Here is a 10,308-nt window from a genome sequence, read left to right as displayed (position 1 = left end):
GCAGGATTGGGTTTTTTTATGCTACTCATTGCCTGTTATTGAGTGTAACTACATGGAAACACTTGACCGCAGAGTCTGTGCCACGCATTCTGTCTTGCCAGCTACATGGCATCCAGACGAGCATCAGATTGCACCAATCATTTACAACTAACTGGACTCGGCCACCCAACCGTAGCCAGCCACTGGATATGAGTGGATCAGATGGACTTGTCATTACGGACCCACAAATAGCATTGGTTTGACTGCGCCGCTATAGAAGTCACAGCACATACAAATATAGATGACATGTCCAACATTATTGTTGTAATAACTCCAACTGCATGATTGATGTTGGTGGATTTTTTTGTGCGCTTAATATGGGAGTTGATAATTGCAACGAGACAGAAAATGTCTTGTGATCGATTCAGCTGCGTTTTCCATGAAAGGCAGTGGTTGGAATGAATTATTGGCAATTTGACATGCCATGCTTTTCTCATCTGCAGCAGACGGGCTGCCTCTTCTCTGTGACACAATTAGGACGGTCAGATCACGGCAGCTTTGAATTTTTTTTTTTTTTCTGAAAGCCTTCACATTACTTACACACATAGTCTGCAACTTTCTGTCCCTTTCTGCTTAGGGTATGCAGTTGAGTCTAACTGTGCTGGTAAAAGTATGTATGACCAGGGTTGGAGCTGAGGATCGTTGTTGTAATTAAAGAACTAGATTAGTGTTTATTATTCAATTGGTAATTTGGTCTGAAAAGTACAAGTATGTGGTTCCTCTGGGACTCTAACCCAGGACCTTCCCAGGATTTGTAAGACTGGCCTGATAACCACTACCCTATGGATTACACATTATGTACCATGGCACTAACATGAAGTTGTGTCATGCATTTTCACAATTTTATTTGACATATTTGACAAAACAAATTGGCAAATTTTTAATTGTTATTATTTTATAAACACTCACTCTAGCACACAAACTCTAGACCCCAGTGTGAGTGTTGCATCAGAAGATGTGTCCCACGTGAAAAGTGTTCCAAAAGATTTGGTGGACAGTTGCTGTGGAAGCTTCTAACGAAAGGGAAAAGATGAAAGTGACTGGTGTTTAATCAGTTAAAATAACTCCTTGATTAAGCAGCTAATGACTGTATCCTTGTGTGTATATAAGAATTGATACTTTTAAAGTGTCTCTAACACGGAATGTGTTGGGCTTATATACAAGAATACATTTAGTGTTTTCAACTTGAACTCGTCTGTTTACATCAGAGCCTTTAAAGTCACCAGAGCGGCGACAGGAAATGAACGACACTGACTGAGGATTAATGGAGCAGTTAATGAGATTAGAGCAGACGGCACACATGTTAGTGTTTTACGGATGGATCCATGGGCTTTAAAAGCAATTCATCTGCCACTTGATGGATTAGGTCACGGTGTCTTGGGAGTCCTGCAGAAGAAGATGAAGCACCAGGCTGGAGAACCTTCACTGTGTCATGTTTGGTGTTCAGTCAGTTTGGATGTTTTTGACCTTCAATACTTTGCTGTGTGTTTGCTATAGAAGAAATAGAAGAAGAGCAGAGACTAATTACTGTATTTTCCGCAATATAAGTCACACTTTTTTTCATCCTTTGGCTGGGTTGATGACTTATACTCAGGTGCGACTTATATATTAAAATATATATCTTCACGTTTGTTATTTTCACACTGACAGCCGCTAGGGGGCACTCTTGCTGGCTGGTGCGACTTATAAGCCGGAGCTACTAATATGTTTTTTCTTCTTCATTATGCATTATGCTTATACTCCGGAAAATACTGTATACACAGGCATTTAATGTAAAGTTATGGTTTACTGAATCATTTATTAGTAATTAGTTAACTTAAATGTGAATATAACGTGATTTTTTATAATCTTTGGTTACAGTTAATCCTAATATGTTAAAAAAAAGAGTTTTGAAATTTTTACATTTCATTCGTTTTATGGACCAGTTCATTGGTCAATCGATTGACCAATCTACTAACTATTTATTTTAATTAATTTTACAGTTATATGTAGATAAACATCTTTGAAAAATGAGACAAAATCAGCCCATGTTCTGCTGCAGTTGGATTTACACATAGTGTAACTTAGCTGAGATCGTAATGCTGTAATTTGTTTGGCGAGTTGGACGTGTTTAAATGTATCCAGAGTTCTGTTTTCACAGTTCAAGAAAAAAATGCCAGGTGTTTGGTTTTTTTTTTTAACCATCATTCTTAGAAAAAGGATTAGAGTGTGACACATGAAAGTATTAATTCAGAAATATCCATATTGTTGCTGGCTGATGAGCAAAGTTACTTCAAAATTTCACACTGCGAAGTAAAAGACCATTTGGCTGCACGTCCCAGAGCCAAGGTACCTAACTGGAGGGTGATGTCATTTTACAGGGCCATTCATTAGATTAAAGGCAACAAGTGAGTAAAACATATTTAACTGTTGTAATTATGGCCTTGGATGTTTGATGGCCAAATTCCTTCAATTGTATAATGTCACTACCTAAGTCGGTGAAAATGCTAAAAATATCCTGAAACGTCAATCCAACTCCGACTTTGATTGTTTTTACTGATATAAAACCTCTGCTTGACTGTTCCTAAAGTTTTATATAAAATAACTTTTTACAAATAAACTTAGCTATATGATATTTCAATTTAATAGAAAAAACATTGGGAATATTTATAGATTGCAAGACAGCAGACATGGGAAAGCCCTTGAGTCCATACAGTACGTTTGTGTGTGTGCTCTGGAGCACTTACATCCAGCTGCTATTACACCGCTCCGGCAGCCCGTGGAGTCGTGAATGTGAAAACACGTGCGGCTTCCAAAGCCACATCTGAGCCGTTCCCAGATCCTAATCTCACTGCCCTCTTAAATACAACGTCTTCCTCCCATCATGTGTAATCATAAACACGGACACACACTCCTGTTCTCCTCATGCCGAACGTTGGGGGATTCTGAGCCCAGGAGCTGAATGCGGGCATTGTTGCCCACCAGGCCGTGTGCTCCTCAGCAGCTCTGCCTTGCAGCCCACTCTGGAAATGAAAAGTGACATGTGAAAGTGCTGTTTTCTTTTCTTGGGATAACGACAGGGAAAATGCTAAACAATCCCAGAGCAGAGATGGACTCCTTCTTTTAACACAACTGTCTCTTTGTATTCACTCATGCAAGACATGAAACACACACACACACACACACACACCCATACAGTGTAATGACTAAATATCTGGCATTGTCCTGGTGAGAGCGGAGAGAGACAGCAATCCCACTAAGTCTACATGATGAATCATGTGGACGTTATTGGAACAAACACACACTCGGTGAGATAGCCGCACTCTTTCTAACAAATCCACACGCTGAAATTTACCAACACCTGCCTGATTTACTGAGGTGGGCGGCTGAGAATGTTTTCATAGAAAGAGTAATGATTTACCCCAAGGTTTAAGGTTTAAAGGAGAGGAAAAGGAAAGAGGGGGTGGAGAAGGACAAATGAAGGTAACCCGTCCCGTCAGAGGGCCCTCGGCATGAAACTACCTGGCAGCTCCTCCTGGAATCCCGTCTGGTTGCTGTAATTATCATAATAATGACCCACAATTTTCCTTTTTCTCAGTATACTTGTTAATTATGAGTAGTAGGTCAAGACCGAGGTTAAGGAAATAAAAATAGGAAACTTGAGTCTGTCTTAGTTTGTGAGACTGACCAGGAATGAGTGAGAAAGTGCGCGAGAGGGCGTGGGGGTGAGCCAGCAGCTTTTATTAGTTGCAATCTCAAGTGATTTAATAAAGCAGGTGGAACGCCATGCAGCAGGTCACCTAAAGGGGACTGGATTACAGCAGGGGCTCTGTTGCATCTGCCAGAAAAAAACATTTGACATAAAACCTAAAGTACTTTTTTCCCCCTTTTCCTTGCAACCATGTATTTCATGTGGCCCCCCTGCTAATCTTTTATAGCACCATGTTAATCTTTATAGTTGACTGTAACCCTGAATGGATTTTCTGATCATGAGTGAATGCACCAATACTTCATGATTTTGCTATTTCTGAGCAGCACAGGAGTCGGCAGGACTTGGGAAGCTCTGTAAGAGCTCGTAAATATCTTTGGGCAGAGTGCGTGGATTGGTTATGTGTCTTATATGCGGAGGCTTTATGCCACGTGAATGAGGTAAGATGAAATGACACACTCCAACACCAGATATGATTTGTGGTAATTGTATTTTAATGTCCGGGAGGCCCTTTCCCACTTTGTATTTGGTTTTTCTGCGGTTGACATCTGGTGTGAAGACGGCCGGCATGTGTTTCCACTACACATGTATTTATACCTCCAAACATACCAGTCAACACAGCACTCGGCAGGAGTTTATTGTCGCTGTTACACTTCTGCTGTTAAGTGACATCATGTCAAAACACGTCAGCCTTTCTGCACAGGCGGCTAATGCTTGTTTTCCCTTGTCATTCTCAATTTGGTGGGTGAAATAATGTTTGTCAAATGCTAAAGCGTTCACTTTGTTTCGTGGGGCTGTTTGGAGCGGTCGCTACGGGCTGCGAGCTGCGGGTGTTTGAAATGGAGCTGCGTGGTTGTAGGATCAGTGTAATGGCTTTTCTTGTGGCCATGGCTGAGTTTAAAAGGTCCTAGGAACATTTTGTTTAAGCGTGGCACTAACTAGACAAGCTATTCATATCCTGCCCTCCAGCAGAAGACTGAAACAAGCCCTGCCAAGACACCTAGTCAGAACCCTCGCAATTCATACACGGGCAGGCCGAGCCGGCCAGCTTCCATCATGTCATCTAGCTATCCGTCCATTCATCTGGACCATCAGCCAGAGGGCCTTCGCCCCACTAAGCTTTAGCTAATTTCCCCACAAAGCCCTGGCTCGCCAAAATCTCTTTGTGAACAGTCCCAGCCAAGTTAGCATGGTGAGACATCAAACATCCAGCTTGCCTTACTCCTCTTATCTGCTGAGGTTTCATGGCACTACTGTGCGCTGACAGTTCCCTGGACTGATTCCTCCTGTTTCATTCTCTCCAATAAACATTCGCTCTCATACAGGAGGGGAGCCAGAAATCTCCTTTCTTTTCCGCTCTGTGTGAGGTGTGAGCCATTTGTCATCACATACTTAATGTGTCTACCTGGCAGGGCGTGCATTGGTAAGGGCAATTACTCGATATGGACACACGTCACTCTGGCTCTTCTCATTACAGAGCAGAGAATACGCCATTGCTACCGGGCCAACCCAACAATAACAATCAAAGCTATTTATGTTTTAGTAACTGAAGGATAGAGTTTGCAGCAGTGACTGCATATGGAGCTGATCTTGGTAGGAGTGGAGGCTCAGGATCACCTTACTGATGACTAATTGACCACAGCTCGAGGGCTCTCTTTGGTTCAAGCTGGTCGTCCTTTTGACTATTTTTCGACTGAGCATTTTGCCTTTTTCCATGTCATTATTTTAGGCGTGTCTTTTTTGTGCTGCAGCGATGGTCAACAGGAGGAAGGGAGAAATGACCCCTAACTACATTTTCTCCCCTCCTGCTCCCCTCCTGCTTTATACAACACCAAACCATCTTGTTTTTTCTGCACAAATAGAAGAGTCGAGCCTCCTGATGATGATGGCTAGGGGACGCCGTGTCTCTAAATGACTAACATGGCATAGCTCGTTCGACTGTCCTGTATCAATCATGTAGACTTTTGAGGCTTTTCTTCTGCCTGGTCAACATCAGTTTGAAGCCCATGGACAAGCTCTCGTGGAAATACACACACAGATGCGCTTGTGTGCACCTAACAACACACTTGCACATGCTGTCACTCATGCATGTATGTGCTTTGACAGACAGACCTTTTCCTCCAGTGTTTTCTCGCACTAGGGAAAGTGTAAAATAGCTTCCATGTGCCAGGAGGCGTTGGTTGTAAACTATGTGTTAATGCTTCTGCACCAGGAAGCCCGTCGTGTTGCTACAGGTTCTTTACCTACTTCTCAACTCCCCCATACATTGTACAGAGCTTATTTGGGTTCTGGCCTGATTGTTTATGTATTTGTTTAACTGAGCAGAGACTTCTCATTAGCGGTCATGCAAGGCTGAATGCTGATGATAACACCCACAGGGTATCAGGGCCCAGGGGAAGGTGACACTGAGTTCAGGAGGATGTATTTGCCCCTTGATGCAGCTGCTTGTAGGACTGCTATGAAACCCACAGGAGAGGTTGTTGCTCCCTTGGAGGGAGATGGAGGGAAAAGTGTCCGACAGACAACATACACAGTTTATTATTAGTTAGATTATTGTTTTTTCATAATTTGAATTGTCAGTTTTACAGAAACCGCCATGCATTTTCCTCAATTCAAACACTCCAAGCGGCAGTAACCTGTCAATCATAGATAACTAATGAAATGTGTCATAGTATTTTTTTTTAGAAATAAAGCAGTATTATGTATAAGTGGTGGCTTAAAATAAAATTTATGTTTAAAATTTTGACTTTTAAGCCACAGTGTAATATAATCTGCCCATCACACACAGTCGACTGCCAACATAAAACCTATGTGGCAAAAATGTGGAAACTTCAGGTTGTTGGAAGAGAAAATTCTTTGCCCAAACTCTGAGGGTACAGTACATCACTGAATGTAGTTACTGTGCACTGCTGCAAGGCTGTTCTGCTGTTGTCTTTTCTGACCTTCTACAGTATTAGTTTTTGCAAAAAATGCAGGAGCAAATAATAAACAGCCTTTGGTTTTTGGAAATTATGATTAAATCTGTGATTTTTAGTATATACGGTAAATAGATAAAATAAATGTTGCACCTTTTATCTGGCAAATGCAGCTTCACACATATTGCTGTTTTTGTTATATTCAAAAATGTTTGGGTTTGTGGCTGCTGCACCTGTTAAACGTATGCATTTTAGATTTTGCCCATATTTTTATCATGCCAAAACAAATCAAAATGTACTTTTAGAACTCTGCAATAAAAACATTGTTCTTTTTTACAAATACTGTAAATCTGGCAGCGAAACGCTTAACAAGCAGAGTCTGTTTTCTGCTGAATCGAGGACGACTTTGTCGCACGTCTAGTACCTACTTAAAATGTGACCGTGCGGAGGCTACTGTACTCGTGAAAAGTTTACAACAGAACTGCCCCGATTATGAGGGGTGGGTTCCTGCAGTATTTACCCTTGCAGAAATCCACAGCTCCATTGCTCTTGGCATGGCCGACACGTGTGGACGTATAAAGTCTGAGGCCAACGGGTCAGAGACAAAGACTTTAAAATGACCACAGATTCAAAAATGTCCTCACACAATCAGTGAGCTGTAGAAAGGAAACAGGCTTGGGTAAATATGGACACTTATATCCATTTGGTAATAAAACACATAAACGTGGTGGTTTCAACGGGGATAAAACGGTACTTGTTTCCCGTAGGTCTGGGTTCACAAGCCCATCATTTTTTTGTGCTTGCATGCCAAATGTGCTGCTATATAATCACCAATGCCACTCGCAATAAAAGTCGTAAATGTGGTGTTTTTAAATGGCATTGGGGTTTCGGCATGTGATTTAGACCATATGTGTCAAAACACAATTTATATCTACATGCCATATGTGAGCAGATTCCACAGATAGCCGTAGACATGTGCGGGGAGCGGGTCTGCTGAGTTTGTGCAGCCCATTGTCTTTTCAGACTCCTCAGGCCAAGGCCGGCTCTCTGCTGTTTGGTTAGCCTTTTCACTGTCACACGCCACTGGGGACCCGTGAGTACATAATAAAGAAGTCATCTATCATACTGCTGGCCAGTGGCCAATGCAAAGAAAATGGGGGAAAAAATAGAGACAACATTAATGATTGCATGTCTGAAAACCTCCTGTAAGATTTCCTGCATCTCATCCTGTTGTCTGTCACCGTCTGTCTCTTTCCCGACTGCACTCTATTCCTCTTTAAGAGTTCTGTTTTTGTCTGTCCGGGGGCAGAGCATCACAGACAGTCACACCGCGGGGTTTCTATGTGACCCTGACGCTGAGGTTCCTTCCCCTCTTCCTGACCCGCTCCACTAATTTCTCTCCTACTGTACACTAGCCCATCTTTTTAATTACCTCAATTATACTATTATGTCACCGACACCATTGTCTCACCCTGATGTCTTTCCCACCTTTATGCGTCACTCCCACTTCAAAGGCCTTGAGGAAACCATTATCAAGGAGGAAAACCATTAGGTGCGACTGGGTCGTGAAAACAACCAAGGTGACGTGCTAATGGGCCGCAGAAGTGGCACAAACCAGAGACTCCTTTTGTCTTTGAGGAGGTTCGTTTGATATCTCCACTCGGGCTTCCCATCACTGCTAGTAGCCAGAACTGCTTCAGGTCTGTCAGAGCAAAGCAAACAAGGAGGATATCAGACAGCAGAGGTCCATGTTGTTGCACTCCTGTGTTTGACCTGGACGTATATAGGTTTGGACAGGTGAAATAAAGCATGAGCCTGGTGAGTAAGAGTCCTACCCGGTTCTCTTTTTTTTTGTCACAGAAATAAAAACAATCTTTGGGGATGATGGGAATAGCAGTTAGGCGAAGAGGGAGGGATGAGTTTCATCCTTGGCTATCTGTGTGTCGGCAAGACATCGAATCCGTCTGGGTCTGGTCCCTGGGCCTGGGCAGGAGAGACATTCACATCCAAGTTGCACTCTGCACTGCTGTTACATTTTGAATCAGAGCCAGGCCTGGGCCTCAGTGGTGTTTGTGGCGGGGCGGGGATGTGATGCTACCCATTTAACCTACCATATACTGCAGAGGAAATATGAGAATTTCATTTTCTGGTATTAAATATTTGAGTTTCAATGCTGACATTTTGGCATTTCTTCCACCGGGGGTATAAAACAGATGCTTGTATTTCTGTTTGAAAACTATTGTTTTTCTTATTTACCAATGACCAATCGTGTGATCCTCACTTTGCAACAAAATATGTTGCCTTTAAAAAAATAAAACTAACTTTAACCTTGTTTGTTTTGGCTGCCCCTAGTAAGTATTAGTAAGTACAATATTTAAAATGTATATATGTGAACATATGTATGTGTATATTTTTACATGTGTATATATATATATATATTTATATATATATATATTATAGATTTTTTTTCTCTTAAAAAAAAACATTTTTTCTTTTTTTTTTTTGCAGGGTGCAACAATAATGCGGGACGACCACACGGGTGCCATTCTCGTGGCCCGGATCATGAGAGGAGGAGCGGCCGACAGAAGTGGTGAGCTTCAACCTGTCTTTATTCTAACATGCTGCAGCCATGTGACGGTGCAGTTTGAAGTCAAGTGTGAGCATGATTTATGCTACAACTAAATTACCTCTAACATGAAACAGTGGAGGAATGCATTCAGAGGCGGTGCCCGGGGGAATGTAGGTTTCTGCTTCAACGAGAATCTTCTGTTTGATGTTGTAGTCGTCACGTCCAACTTACGCAGTCTGACTGAAGATAATAAAGAAAAAAGAAATCAACATGTGATGACAATAATGTTTAAAATACTAACATGAAAATATCAATACCTGGTTATGTTGGTACACCATCTTTAAGAGAGCCTTTCCACAGCAGATCTGTATTATTAGTAATTAGTAATTAGTAGTCAGTGTGATTGTAAAACTGTCTGATTGTCTTGTTTGGTAGGACTGATTCATGCTGGGGATGAACTGAAGGAGGTCAATGGAATACCCACAGACGACAAGAAACCAGAGGAAATCATTCGGATTCTGGTAAGGCCTCGTGACCTCATTCAAACTTCTCTGTGTATATATGTGCTTTTGGGAAATAACTACACCTGTACATGACTGTTACTCCGTCTTCACCAAACTGGCTGTGTGTGTCCTGTCTTCCCCGATTTTCAGGCCCAGTCACAGGGAGCTATTACTTTTAAAGTTGTTCCCGGCACCAAGGCTGAGACGCCAACCAAGGAGCCAAAGGTAGGTCGTGTTCTGGATGTATCATTATGTGACTTGGGTTACATTTATTGACTTGAAAAGCGAGTGAACTCCTGTGCTCCGCCATGATACCTTTGTGTTGGCTGTAGAACATTGTTTTGGAGCCACAGTAAGGAGGTGATGTATGAAAAAGGACAGAGGGGAGCAATACTGTAAAGGGGTAATGAAAAATAAAAATTACCGGTCGCACACCATTTTGGGGGAATACTCTTTTGCAATCATTTTTCATCAGGGAGGAAATACGGCAATTCACAGAAATACAGCAGCACCGTGTACGAGCTGCATCTCAATATCAGTCCAGGGATTCAATCAGGAATGAAATAAATAATTATTATAATTGTAACAATACAT

General features: G+C 41.9%; 1 protein-coding gene across 5 annotated transcripts in view; it reads left to right on the top strand.

Annotated features, from left to right (window-relative positions):
- mpp7a (MAGUK p55 scaffold protein 7a) overlaps window positions 1-10,308 on the top strand; it is a 105,762-nt gene that overhangs the window by 61,593 nt on the left and 33,861 nt on the right. For all 5 annotated transcript variants that reach the window (XM_025054323.1, XM_008307737.3, XM_025054321.1 and 2 more), the window contains 3 exons: window positions 9,151-9,232; window positions 9,647-9,732; window positions 9,865-9,939. In XM_025054323.1, coding sequence (XP_024910091.1) covers window positions 9,151-9,232; window positions 9,647-9,732; window positions 9,865-9,939 — 243 coding nt within the window. The remainder of the gene's footprint in view (window positions 1-9,150; window positions 9,233-9,646; window positions 9,733-9,864; window positions 9,940-10,308) is intronic.

The sequence above is a fragment of the Cynoglossus semilaevis genome, chromosome 3 (assembly GCF_000523025.1).
Source record: "Cynoglossus semilaevis isolate Cse_v1.0 chromosome 3, Cse_v1.0, whole genome shotgun sequence".
Classification (NCBI taxonomy): domain Eukaryota; kingdom Metazoa; phylum Chordata; class Actinopteri; order Pleuronectiformes; family Cynoglossidae; genus Cynoglossus; species Cynoglossus semilaevis.
This window is presented reverse-complemented; position numbering and strand designations above follow the sequence as displayed.